At 46.0% G+C, this 14,702-nt stretch overlaps 1 protein-coding gene across 1 annotated transcript; it reads left to right on the top strand.

Moving 5' to 3' along the window:
• The first annotated feature begins 12,695 nt into the window (after positions 1-12,695).
• On the top strand, positions 12,696-13,778 carry MTLN (mitoregulin). The gene is made up of 2 exons (XM_081264978.1): positions 12,696-12,984; positions 13,690-13,778. The coding sequence occupies exon 1, from the start codon at positions 12,735-12,737 to the stop codon at positions 12,903-12,905; it is 171 nt and encodes a 56-aa protein (XP_081121104.1). The 5' UTR covers positions 12,696-12,734; the 3' UTR covers positions 12,906-12,984; positions 13,690-13,778.
• Positions 13,779-14,702: the final 924 nt, after the last annotated feature.

Here is a 14,702-nt window from a genome sequence, read left to right as displayed (position 1 = left end):
GGCGCCTCTGTCCACAGGAGGTTCCTCCTTGATCTTGGTTAGTCTTCACAGGGAATTTTCTATAAGGCAAGTACATGACTGAAGTTTGCTCAAACTGACTAAAAAGAAGCAGCGGGTTTAAGGGGAGAGATGTCCTTCTCTCTTCCTCTCTTGCGCCTATGAAAGTATACTTTAAAAGCATGTGTTCCTGGCTGGGTGCAGTGGTGCACGCCTGTAATCCCAGTGGCTCGGGAGCCTGAGGCAGGAGGATCATGGGTCAAGGCCAGCCTTAGCAGTTTAGCAAAGTCCTAAGCAACTCAGCAAGACCCTGCATCAAGGCAGTTTACCCAAGGTTTCAGTGCCCAGAGGTTTTCTTGGGACTTGGTCATAGCCTGCGTGGCTAACCCGTAGACTGCCGCCTATCTCTGGGCTAATACCTTTGGTTTGGTTAATCTAGAGGTTGGAAGTAACACTCCATAGCCCAGAGCCCCCAGGCAAACTCAATGTTTCTGCCCAGCAGGATGTTCCCAGTCCAGAGGATCTCCCGGTGACTGAGGGCAGAGGCTAGATCTCTCTTTGGCCAGGGTTAGTTCTTCACTACATACTTGTACTTATATCTGTTTTCTTTTTGCAAATTCTCTTCTTTTACTATTTATTCTCAAAAGGATAAAACAATCTAAATATTCACTAAGAGGGGACTAGTAGAATAAGCCAGCTAGAAAAAAAAAATGGGGGATATACCTATAGACCATGAGGCGATGGCCAGAATGTTACTCAGCTGTCCATCCCTATAACAAAATACATGAGATAATTATAAAGAGAAAATGGTTATTTGGGGCTCAGTTTGGGAGGATCTAGTTCATGTTTGGGAAGACCCAGTATATTTAGGCTTCTTAGTGGGATTGCTGGGTGGCAATGATGGGGAGCATGTGGCCGAGAAAAACTGCTCACCTCGTGTCCAAGAAGCAAAAGAGAAGATGAGGGGCACGGTTCCCAAATCCCCTCCAAGTATGTGCCCCCAGAGACCCAAAGACCTCTATTAATTCTCCCTCTGAAATCCTCTACCACATTCCAATAGTGCTACCCTGAGGACCAAACCTTGAATACACAGGTTGCTGGGACACTTAGCCAAACTGCTGAAAGACAATGTTCATAGCAGCACAATTCACAATAGCTAGACTGTGGAACCAACCCAGATGCCCTTCAGTAGATGAATGGATAAAAAAAATGTGGCATTTGTACACAATGGAGTATTACTCAGCACTAAAAAATGACAAAATCATGGAATTTGCAGGGAAATGGATGGCACTAGAGCAGATTATGCTAAGTGAAGCTAGCCAATCCCTAAAAAACAAATGCCAAATGTCATCTTCGATATAAGGAGAGCAACTAAGAACAGAATAGGGAGGAAGAGCATGAGAAGAAGATCACCATTAAACAGGGACAAGAGGTGGGAGGGAAAGAGAGAGAGAAGGGAAATTGCATGGTAAAGGAAGGAGACCCTCATTGTTATACAAAATTATATATAAGAGGAAGTGAGGGGAAAGGGGAAAAAAACAAGAGAGAGAAATGAATTACAGTAGACGGGGAAGAGAGAGAAGATGGAAGGAGAGGGAAGGGGAGGGGAGGGGGGATAGTAGAGGATAGGAAGGGCAGCAGAATACAACAGACACTAGTATGGCAGTATGTAAAAACGTGGATGTGTAACCAATGTGAATCTGCAATATGTATATGGGGTAAAAATGGGAGTTCATAATCTGCTTAAATCAAATGAATGAAATATGATATGTCAAGAGCTTTGTAATGTTTTGAACAACTAATAATAAAAAAAGAAAAAAATTAAAAAAAAAAAAAAGAAAAGAGAAAGTTGGAAAAGACCTGTACATGTCATATTTCCGTTTACCTGGAGGGGCTTGAATATGTAAACAGTCACTCATAATAAAGACACGAAGGAAGGTGATACTAGAAACCTTTTTAAAGGTCATCTCGGGGGGGGGGGGGAGGGAGAATAAGGTCATCTTGGGGAATAAGAGAATGAGGCATCTCCCATGTGCAGATGCAGTTTTTAAATAGTCCGTATTACTAAAAGGAGAAATGGCTTATTCCAGAGAAGGAAATACTCTACTCCTTGACTTGCAATGGGGTCACAGCCTAATAAATCCATCATAAGTGGAAAATGTGGGGCTGGGGTATGACTCAGTGATACCGCATTCACCCCGCATACATGAGGCCCTGGGTTTGTTCTACAGCGTGCGCGCGCGTGCACGTGTGCACACACACACACACACACACACACACACACACACTCACACATTTTAAAGTCAAAAGTGCATTTAATAACCTCACCTATGGAATATCATAGCCTAGCCTTGCCTACCTTAAGCATGTTCAGAGGACTTACATTAGTCTACAGCTGGGAAAAGTAATCTAATGTGAACTCTGTTTTATAATGAAGTGGCAGGTATGTCACATAATTTATTGAATACTGTACAGAAAATGAAAAGCAGAGTGGCTGTATGGGTATACACTCACATCATCCCACAGTCAAAAGATTGTTAGCCTGGAGTGGTGACATGCCTGTAATTCCAGCAGCTACGGAGGCCGAGGCAGGAGGATTGCAAAGTCAAGGCCAGCCAGACTCAGCAACTTAATGAGGCCCTAAGCAACTTAATGAGACCCTGTCTCAAAATTAAACATTTTTTTTTAAAAAAAGGGCTGGGTGTATTGCTCAGTGGTTAAGCTGAGAAAAAAATTGTTAATTCACACCATCATTAAGTCAAGGACCCACTGTACACAAATGAGCCTGGGACATCTTGTCCTGCCAGAGAGCAAGGGGACTGACCGGAGAGGACTGGTCATGTATGGAAGGATTCAGGGACCAGCTTTACTGGCCAGAGATGACATCGTTGGGGCACCAACAAGGGCAATCATAGCCACAGGCTGAAACATGAAGTAAGCTGAACTCTGTGAGTTCCTAATGACATAAAGAGTTCAGCCAGAGGGGGCCTGGAAACCGATTCATTATTTGGAGAACTGGTAAATGAGGAGAAGACCCAACATCTACCCCAACTTTAATCTCATTTAATCAAACTATATTCAGGATACCACTGGGTGGACGGCAGGAAGTTTCTCCTTCCTGCCGTATTCCAGGTGAGAAGTGAAGAAGAAATGAAGCAGTAGAGCATGACCACGTGCAGTTCCTGCTGAGCTCAGGGGTGAGGGCCAGGGCCACCCCGACTCCTGACATCATTGGGAAGAAAAAATCACGTGCTTCTGCCTCCCCGTAGCACCTAAGATGTACCCAGGCCGAAACTGAACTTGACAAGGTCTCTACACCTAAACAATCACTGTGAAGAAGAGAGAAAAAAAGAAAGTGAGTGAGGGAGGTAAGGAGATGGAGTGAGAGAAGGAAGGAAAAGTGGGAAGAAGGGAAACAGAAGAAAAAGAAGAGGGAAGCCAGGTGCAGTGGCACAGAACTGTAACCTCAGCAGCTTGGGAGGCTGAGGCAGGAGGATCTCGAGTTCAAAGCCAGCCTCAGCTACAGTAAGGCGCTAAGCAACTCCGTGAGACCCTGTCTCTAAATAAAATACAAAATAGGGCTGGGGATGTGGCTCAAGGGTCGAGTGCCCCTGAGCTCAATCCCAGTAATAAAACAAAAAAGGTGTGAAAAATTCCTCTAGACATGGATTTTATTATTACATGCAAGTGTGTGGAGTGGTGATCATACACACACCACGTACAACGTAATTAGCATCGCCCTCCTCTTAAACATTCACCATTTCTTAGTGTCAGGAAGCTCTAATCTCCTCTCTTCTAGTTCCTTATAAATTTGTGATACACTGTTGTAAACCACGATCGCCCCACTGTGATCTAACTGCACTTGAAACCATTATTCTCCTCAGAATGTAGATTTTAAGAACAGTTTTGATTCTCAAAAAGTCGGAGTACTGTTGATGCTTGGTATTCTTGTCCTAAAGTCCCTGACCACTGAATTAGCCATGTTGACTGCTGCCCCTCGGGGTAGGTTCCTATGGGCTATGATCACATTTTCATCCACTGGTCAGGCTGCAGCCCTGTTCAATGTGCACTTCTGTTTCCCTCACTTAACTCACAGCTGACAGCACTGTATCTCATGCCCCAGTGAAGCTTACCTAGCATATTTTCCCCACAGGTAAGTCCCAGATCTTGCTCTTAGGAACACTACACAGCACTTCAGTGCTTGCTTGGGGCCACTTGAAACAGCAAAATCTCCAAGAAAAAAAAAATGCAAATATGCAAAAAAAAATCGTGGACTCAATAGAAAAGGATACTTGTTTGTAGCAAGTGAGAACTGAAGCAAAAAGTCAGAGTACCACTTTGAATGACCTCAGCTGGAGGTGTGCATGTGAAAGGACCCAAGGCTTGGCAGTTCTGCAGATGTCTGCAAATTCCTGCAAAAGCGCTATGAGAATTGAGTACTGCAGGTATTGGTTTTGGAGTTGCACATACGTTTTAGCAGGTTGTCAAATTCACAGAATCTGGAGGAATGAGGAGTAATTGTATTTCATAGATCTAGGATTGTAGCTAGGTGAACGGACTTGCTCCAGGTAGGCCGTTTTTGAAAGAGCCATGGTGGTTTTCCAGTGATAAAGACCTTTGATGCAGCCATAAGAAGTTTGTGCAAGCTTCTCTGCCCACCCGAGAATCTTCCTCCACAGTGTGGAACAACCCCCGCCCCAGTGCTGTCTCTGGACAGAGAATGGTCCTGTAGCCATCGGGTTAGTGCTGCCCACTTGGTCCACAGGTCCCACACAGTACCCAGATCCATCTATACCTGGTGCCTTACTCTTTCCCAGCCACTTACTTGTCTGTCAGTCTCCTGGATGTGCCTTGGGTGCTCAGAAAAGGTGTGTCAACTGACAGACACCAGGCTCTAAGCTGGACCACTGAACTCGAAGTGAAATACAGGAGAAAGACCAGGTGTTTGGGGATGGAGGTGGAAGGATGTGTCACTCTGGGCCGGTAGGGGAAAAGTAAACAATTAAACTGAGGCGGGTTTAATTAAAGGATGACTTATAAAAGGATAGGGGCTCTAGAATAATCTTTAGGGCTAGCCAGGCTGATCTGGCACCATCCTCAGCCCCCTCCCCAGGCCAAAGGGAGAGGGAGACACAGCTGCTTCCGCGAGGAGGAGCAGGGAGGATGGAGACATGTCTGCCTTCAGAGGGGCCAGAGCAGAGTAAGAAGGCAAAGCCCTCTGTCCAAAAGGCACGGTCACCTGAGAGGTATTACAGTGTCTTCAGGGGGTCCTCCTCCTTCCCCTCTTCCTCTCTCGTGTTTTCAGTTCTCCTTCTCTCTCTCTGTCATGTTGCTTTTCATTGACTATTTAGAGTCGCACTCCCTCCAAAGAGGTTACAGACCCTCGCAGGCATCTGCTCTGGATCTTAGCAGACCCTTCCTCCCCACTGCAGGGTTCTGCTGCCTCCAGCCACAGGACTGGGTGGATGTGTCACGCCCCAGCAGGAGGCGAGCAAGTGGAGCCAGGCATCCTCCATTCCCAAGAGCTGCCACCCCAGCCAACATGGCAGGAAAAGCAACCCCCCCCCCCAGGAATTAAAACCTTCACCCCAGGATGCACCAGGCACCCGCATGAGCTGGGGAAAAGGCTCAACCCTTCAAGAGGTGCCTATGGAAATGGCCAGGGTGCTGCCGACTTGTGGGATGGTGGAGGACGGCCACAGCCATGCCCCAGGTGTGGGCACCCTACCCTAACCCCCCATGCACCCACACCTTACCTGGGGGGTAGCATGGCAGCAGTTGCTGCACCAGGGGAGAAGGGGAGATGGGCCTCTCCTGAGGCAAGGCTCCAGGTCTTGGCACATGCTCTACTATCCTGATTGAACTTCCCTTTAAAATGCAAATTCAAAGCAAATTATTAAGAATTTCAAGATGGCTACTGCAGAGCCAGGGCCATTCTGAATGTGGGACCCTGTGTAGCTGTGCCAGTCCTACACCTATGAAGCCATCCCTGAGAGGAGAGGGACAAGACCAGCTGGAGATGACACCCTAGAAAGGCAGTCAGGGAATAAGACCCCAACCTTGCTTTCCTCCCCATTTCTGGGTGGGTCTCTTCAATGGGAGAACCCAAATGCCAGCCAGAAGGCAAGATTGCCAGTAGAACAGAATCCACAGAGGTCAGCCTCCTGGGGCAGATGGAAGGACGAAAGATGTGGAGAGTCTAATCCCACCCAGTCTGCACCTTCGCCCCTCAATATTCACTCTTTAATATGGGTGGGAAAGAGCTACCATATCACTGGAAGCTAATGTCAGCTTGGTCATTGGTATGGTCTGAATGCTTGTGTCCCCCAGATTCATGTGTGGATCCCTAACCCCCCCATATGATGGTCTTAAGAGGTGAAGCCTCAGCGACATGAGGGTGGGGCTTTCAGGAATGCAATTGGTGTCCTTATAAATTTCCATTGTTTATAAGCTACCCTACCTATGGTAGTTTGTTACAGTCACACTCCCACCTGAAACAGAAAGGGAGCCACCAGCGACATCCTCTATATAAAGTAGTGGGACTGCAGGCAACAATGAAGCACAGCAGCATGACTGCAGAAACCCTGCTTCTGTTGCTGGTCCCAGGACCTACGGGGTAATGACATCCCTTCACCTGCTCCATGATCCCCTCAGCCTTTGCTAAACAGGGATCTTTAGCTGGCAGAGTGATCCCACCTTCCTCTCCTACGGGAACTCCACTGGCAGTCCCGTCTTACTTGGGTTGCTATAGTTTTTTTCCATAAACTTGTACAGTGGGACATGGAAATATAATAAGAGATGTCCAATGCACCTCCAAGACTCCAGACCTGGCTCTCCCTGCCCCACTGTAGAGCAGATCTTCCCTTGGCCATTGGGACTACTAGCATAGGCAACATAGCACCCCTCCCTGTGCATGTTGTTTGGCAGCAAGAGGAGCCCAGAATAGGCAGGGATATTCCACTTGCAGTGCTTTGGTACCTGGTAGAGAGAGTCTCCCTTAAGTTCCAACACTGCTTTGGTTTGGAAGAGTGTATCCCACAGGTCCATGAGTTGGAAGCTGGGTCTGCAGGGTGATGCTATGGGGAGGTCCTACAGGCCTTTAGGAAGTAGGGCCTAGGTCACTGAGGGAGCACCCCAAGGTACATTCTGGGACCTCATGCCCATCCTCTCTTTTTCTTTGCTTCCTAGCTCATGATGTCATCAGTTTGTTCCATTGTGCACTCCAAAGCCCCAAAGTAGTGGGGGAGTCACAAGGTCTAGGGATGGATCCCCCAGAACCATGAGCCCAAATCAACCTTTGGGCTATTATTACCTTCTATCCCTGGCTAAACGACCACCTTGCACATGAACCTATTTTGAGCAAGGGCCAGGGAGGCAAGGGAATGGACGTCTGGCACCCACAGGAAGGGCCATCTTGCTAGCTGGCTTGTTGAGCACCTTCTCTGTGTCAGGTGTCCCCTAGTGGTCATCCAAAACAGGTCCACTCATGAACCAGGAATGGGATGTTTCCAGAAAATTCTCCCGGTCCTCCTGAGCATGCAAGTGCAGGCTGAGAGAGAGGCAGGGAGCTGGAGGAGAGGCCAAGGGAATTTTGAGCTGGTTGCTCACACAGTCTCCCTGGGCCCTTGAACAGGTCCAGGCCCAGTCTCCCACTTATTCTCTCTTAAAAATGAGGCACTGCTGTATATACCCAGTTATTAGCCATCAGTAATATTCCTTTCACAACAGTCCACTCAGGCTCCAGAGTCCTTGAGATCCCACAGGCAGGAGTGTAGCTTCTACTTGGGTTGACCAGCAACACAGGAAGTGCTGTACTAAGAGCATTTGCCACAGAGGAAGACAGGAGGTCTCCCTTGCAGTGCTCTACGTGGGGCTCAGCAGAAGCTCCACATCTCATCCTCGTCACTGCCACAGATACTCCCAGTGCCAGAGCTGGCTCCATGATAACAACCAGGGGCAGAGCAGCTCGCCAGTCAGTCTCATGAGCTGCCTGGCTGGAGCAGCACCCCAACCCCCAGACCCAAAGAGACCGGCCACTAGATGTATTGCCAAGCGCAGCTACTTCCCATTCACTTTAGAAGGGATATCCTGACCTGCCCAGACCACTGGACACCTGGACACTCACCATGCAGCTTGACCCTGAACTTAGCTGTCTCTATGACCTTCCGACTTGTACCTGTCCTACAAAGGCACCCACAGTTCCTACTATTTCCTGTTACCAGCCCATTGCCATGAATGGACCAGCATGCTATTTTGCAGGATTTCAAGATTGTCAAGGTTCCTCTGAACAAATGGACAGAACCCTGAAGCAAGACAGTGAAAATATAAGGCTGTCCCTGCAATAGAAATGCAAATTGCTTTTGACTTCTCCTCTGACGGGAATGGGAAAGAGAGCCTTTACCAGGTCAATCAAACACTATGGTGAATGCCCAAAATCCATGTGCAGAGCTGCAAACTTCAGACTTCAAACTACAGTCCAACCACTCCAACATTACTGTAGCATTGTCTAACTTGAAGACATATATATTTTACTATATAAATATATTTTGCCATTTGTCTATGCTTAGTAACAAATTTGCATTTTTTTATTTGATATAACAAAGGCTTTGATGTAATTTCTCTTAGATTTTGCATTTTTCATTATTATTATGCTTAACCTCAAACATATTGATTCTTATATAATTGTATTAGTATTATGAACAATCACATGAAATGTTGTGAATATAATTATAGGGCTTTTTTTCATTTAGTATGAACCTTTCCATCAGTGTGGAAAACTAAGAAAATTTCGGATTTGTAGTTTAAAGTTTGTTTTTCTGTGAATAAAATGTACTCAATAAATGCTTATATAATTATATCAAAATGGATTCTGCTGTCATGTATGACTAAAAAGAACCAATAAATTAAAAATATATTCAAAAATGCAAATAAAAAGCTGAAAAAAAACCTATGGTGTTTAGAAATGAAATATTTGGGAGGTGATTAGGATTAAATAAATTCACCCCAGTGAAGTCCCCATGATTGGATACAGGTGACTTTATAAAGGGAGGAGTGGAGATTTCGGAGGATACCCATCCTTACACTTGTGGTTCTCGCCATGTGAAGCTCTGCCCTGGCTCGGGACTCTGCCAGCAAGAAGACCATCCTCAGCTGCTGCCCTGATGTAGACCTACGAAACAAATCTCTCCTCTTGATACCCCTCCACTCTGGTACTGTGTTATTAGCGACAGTGACTGGATTAATAGAAGGCGAATGCTCTGTTTTAATCAGATCACAGATTCATCTTTTATGGGCACTTTCAAGTATAAAGTGACCACTTTATTGCTCAGGGCCTGGGAGTTGCAGAGGAAGGTAACGTCATTTATATACTTTAAATGAATTTACATAAGCAGCAAAGGTTCAGTATGGTACATGATAATGTCTTTTCCCTTGGTAAGTGCTTCAAACAGCAAACTCAACAGCAGCAATTAATGTATCCTTCAAAAGACACTCTGTAATCAATTAACTCATGGCATTTGACTATTCAGCCTATTATTAATCCAAATTTAATATTCACCTCAAAACCAGTTTACCATTATCAAATCCACTAAAATGTCCTACTGAAACAATTTTCCAAGGTGAAAAAAAATACAAAGATTCAAGCTGGGGACATGTTGGCTTCTTAAGAGGGATTTTAAGATTGTAGATCTTTGTCTCTTCCCAGCAGCTCTCTGAATATGACCCCAGTTTCCTCATGTTAAAATAAGGGCATTGCATAGTCTGGCTGGCTCTGCAGGTCTCAGGCTCCCGTGTCCAGGATCTGCCTATTTTTAGCCCAAGGCATCTTAGGGATGAGGCCAGAATTCCAAATGAGGTTCAAATTTGCAACAACACTAGTGGCCCAGGTACAGTCTCAGAAAAAGACTCCAAAATGACTTAAAATTAACACATCATACCAAACTTTTTGTTTTATAAGTGAGAAAACTTAATTAAGGAGAAATGTCATGTTTTCTTCTGATTAACCTACTTATCTTTCAAAATTCAGTTCTGAGCTGGAGGTACATAGCTCAGTGGCAGAATGCATGCCTAGTCAGTGGGAGGTCCTGGGTTCCATGCCCAGCACTGCAGAGAGGAAGAAGAGGAAGAGGAAGAGGGAAGGAAGAGGAGGACAGGGGGGGGAAAGAGAGAGGACCTGAGAGGAGAGACTGATTTAATTTAGCCATTCACCCAGAAGATACAGCTGACCACTCCCTACTGTCATCAACATCAAATATTCACTGTGTGTCAGTTATCTGCCAGTCCCTGTTCTAAGCACTTAGGATTCGTGGTGCACAATGGAGACGAAAATCCTTGCTCTCAAGTGGCTTATATTCTAGGTGGGGGGGAGGGCCGGAGGCACTGCACTGTAAATGTAATAAGTAAATCATGCTGTATGTGGAAGGGAGCCAGTACTAGAGGGAGACAGAAAAGGATCATGGGGATCAGGAACACCAAGAGTGGGAATGGCTGAGTTTGTGAGTGACTTATTTAGTTAGTTAGTTACTTAGTTAGTTAGTTTTGAGTTTGAGATTTTTACCTAGTCTGATAGCTTCATAAAGAGGTGAAAGTTGATTTAAAAAAAAAAAAAAACGTATAGGAGATGGGGAAACGAGCCAGGGAGTATCTAGAAGAAGAACGGCACGGTCCCACCCTGTGAACATTCTCCACCAGTTCAGGTCACAGTGAGCAGGCTCTTGAGAGATAAGGCTAGGGAAGCTGGTCACACAGAGCCCTCGGGGCCACCACAGAGGCTTTTACACTTCAGGGTTTGAGTAGAGCAGTGACATGATCCAACTTCTTCCCTGCAGGCCCACCTGCTCTGGTTGCTGTGTGGGGAATAGAACATGGTGGACAGGAAGAGAAGCTCTGAAAGCCGGTGGGGGCTGTTGCAGCCCCTCAGGTAAGAGGCCAGGACTGCTTGGACCCAGGGCGGTAGCGGAGGTCGGCTCTGTCCTGAAAACACAACAGGGTGAGCTAAGAGATGAGATGACACTAATGGGAAACATGAGTAAAGTGTTTCCTTGAGTTTTGTGAGCAAACAAATCAAACCCGAGGATAGGGTTGTGGGAACTCCTGATTTATACCCGTCGGAAGTATAAGTGACAACCTACCACTTGAAACTGGCAATTTGAAGGGGGCGGGGTGTGGTCAGAGTCTTGTGATTCTGAGCTCTCAACTTGTAGTATCTGACACTATTTCCAGATAGAATTGGAGGACATTCAACTGCTGGTGTTCACTGCAGAACTGGTTGGTGTGTGGGGCTTCTCCCACATCTGATGTCTGAAGTACTGAGCGTCTGCATAAGAGGTAGTTGGTACTGAAAACCAGAGTGGGAAAGTGTTTTTCCCACACTGTGTAACACATTGCTGCAAACTTTGCAACTTAAAACAATACACCCTTATTCTCTCACACTTTCCATGGGCCAGGAGTCTTTAGCTAGGTCCTCTGTTAAAAGTTTCACAAGGCTGCAACTAAGGTGCCAGGCTGTGTTTTCATCTGGAGGCCCCAGTGAGGAAAATCTGCTTCCAAGCTCATTCGGGTTGCAGACAGTTGGTTTATTTGTGGTTGTAGGATAAGGGATCTAGCTGTTAGCTTGGAGCACCCCGCCATTCCCAGGGGTCACTTACAGTTCTTTGATGTCAACTCCTTCAACACTTCCACCCTCTTCATCAAGCTGTAAGGAAAGTCTTCAATGTAACATAAAGCAATCACAAGTGACACCGTATCACCTTTGCTTTATTCTATTAGTTAGAAGCAAGTCTCTGGATCTGCACACTTAAGTGCCTGAACACCAGGAAGCGGGACACACGCGGGATCGCAGTGACTTGTATCATTAGAAGTGTGTGTGCCCCTCATCTCAACAATTCTGTCTCCTGTCAGCTCTGGCATAGCATGGCTAGTGTAACAAAAGAACTTCATTTTCTTTTTAAATTTTTTTTTTAGTTGTTGACAGACCTTTATTTTATTTATTTTTTATGCGGTGCTTAGAATCAAACCCTGTGCCTCACACATGCTGGGCAAGAGCGCTTCCACTGGGCTCCAGCCCCAGCCCCAGCCCTAAGAACTTCATTTTCAATTTAAAGAAATCTAATGATCAATTTAATTTAAAAACCCATAGTAAACTCAGTTTCAGGAAAAAAAATTTGTGTAAGTAAATGAGACTTCTTTTTCAACTGTAAATCTTATAAAACTAGATACAGATCAAATATCTCCACTGAAAACTCAGTGTTTAAAAAGTATGATTGATGCTAATTGTAAAGATATACACCAAGTTTCAAAGACAATACAAAAACCAGAAATCTCTTAAATAATTTCCAAACTGATGTTGAAATGATAAGATACATTATTAAAAACAATTTTATCTGCTTGTACTTATTTTTGAAAGAAACGAGTTACCAGAGGATTTTAAGTTGCACACGTGGTTCAAATTCTATTGCTGAGCAAAAATAAAGAGGTGCTGAGCTTACACTTGGCAAGACACCAATGTCAGCTAATAGTGCAAGGAAACATCTGATTAATGATATAGGACACTGTGGAGGGCTCAGAGGGGTGCAGACGGGCTCTCCAAGCGCTGGGAAGGTCTCAGGAGAAGGCCGACCTCCTGCTGACACACCCAGCAGGACGCCCCGCGCCAGCAGCTGCTCCGCCCGCTGTGAACGTGCGGCGTTGCTTGACCCTCGCGCAGCGCCGTAGGCCGCGCTGCACGCCGGGCGGCCGCGATGGCGGACGTGTCGGAGAGGACGCTGCAGGTGTCGGTGCTGGTGGCTTTCGCCTCCGGAGTGCTCGTCGGCTGGCAGGCGAACCGGCTAAGGAGGCGCTACCTGGACTGGAGGAAGCGGAGGCTGCAGGACAAGCTGGCGACGACGCAGAAGAAGCTGGACCTGGCCTGAGTGGCCGTCTCGCGATGCGCGCGCGCGCGCCCGGCTCCCTCGCCCTCCCGCCCGCGGGTCCGGCCCTTCCCCAGCGTCGGTGAGCTGATGGAACGCGGGGCTTGAGTCCGCGGTAGGCTGGGGCCGCCGGGAGGGACTTGCTCCCCTCCCCGGAGACCAGGAGGAGGAACTTTGCTGAGTACTAGCGCTTGGGTGTAATAGTTGAGCTCCCTTCGGGGGTTTGGTGGCACTGACTTGCCATGTGCAGTGTCACCGCACCCTGACATCATGAAAAGTGAAAAATCCCGGAAAGAACGACAAGGCAAAAAGGAAAGGCCATGGGAACCACGGAGATGCCTCTTGCACCTGCTCCCCCTCCGTCCATCCCCGTGGCTCCCGGGGACCTGTTTGCATTAACGTTTTGTAAACTCCAGTCAGAAAACTTAGGTTGTGGGAAGTTGGTGAAGAGGAAAGAGCAGTGGTCTAGAAGTCAGAATCCTTGCATTTAGTCCAGACTTTCTCATCAGAGCTATTTGTCATAGATTTTCAGGACCTCCGTTTCCTTGTAACAGCAGATCTTAATAATTCAAGTTACCAGAGGATTTTAAGTTACACACACGTGGTTCAAATTCTATTGCTGGGAAAAAATAAAGAGGTGCTGAGCTTACCCTTGGCAAGACACCAATGTCAGCTAATAGTGCAAGGAACTATTCCTTTAGGTTCCTGGTGGACCTAAAGCTACAGCTTAATTATTTGAAGTTAAAGAGTGTGTTACTAACCTTTTCTTTTTTTCTGTTTCCAACAGCTTGCTGAAGAGGGATGTAGAATACCGGAAAGAAAGAAGTTCTTGCACTTTATGAATCTATTTTTAAAATAAAAAAAAATTTAAACATCTTTGAACCTTTCTTTTTTCCTTTAAGGGAAAGGGATCTTTTGCCTGCTGTTAAGTTTGCTGTATCAAGAGATTCTGGATTCTTAAGCTTATGCATTAGCAGTTTTCAACAAGTAACTTCTTTCCTGTGGAATCTATGCGGGGTCGTTGGTACAGCCACAAGGCAGAGTTCACCAGGGAACCATTATGGGTCCTTTTGTTGGACCAGGAAAGCAAGGATCTGTGTACACATAACTGAGGTAAGGATGATGTATGTAAGACCTTTGCACTTCAGAGAGTGACAGTGTACCAAGTACAGAGTAGACATTTCTATTGGCAGAAGTCTCCTGTATGTCTCATTATGGAATATACATGTGAACAAGAAATGTTATCGAAAAGAGCTTGGTGATAAATTCTGTAAATCAAGAGTGAGTGACTAGGTCCACGGTTACTTTTTATTTGCGGGTGATGCTTTCTAGCACACCACCCTTGCTCATTCTTATAAAGATGACTTTTGTGTCTCAGCTCCATAGCAACATAAGGAAATTTAGAAAAGGTGTTCCTACAGAAAATCTATTAAAGTCACACTACTTCCAACTTTGTTCTTTTTCATTCTTTGAATCCAGTACATAAGGACCCAAAGGATGGTTCTTAGAGCTTCATCCTGTCGGCTCCAGTTAGCTGAAGCTTTCTAGTTACCATCTTTCATTGAGGCTCAGAGTTAAAGCTCTTCGAGACACAGTAGGTTTCTTGAGGTACATGTTGCCCTCCAACTATTGGAATGTTCCTGGTTAAGTATCTGGGTTCTGACAAGTTCTGCCTCTGGACCTGTTCCTGTACCCTGTTCCTGGTGGACCTGGTCTTTCCAGGTTCTTTCCTCACTGCTTGCATGCAGCGCCCTGGTGTACTCAGCCCCCTCTCCTGTCCCATATCTGGGCATCCCTGCC

Source organism: Spermophilus citellus, assembly GCF_964194105.1.
Source record: "Spermophilus citellus genome assembly, chromosome: 13".
NCBI lineage: Eukaryota > Metazoa > Chordata > Mammalia > Rodentia > Sciuridae > Spermophilus > Spermophilus citellus.
The sequence above is the reverse complement of the archived record's forward strand: the minus strand, read 5'-3'. Positions and strand labels throughout refer to the sequence as shown.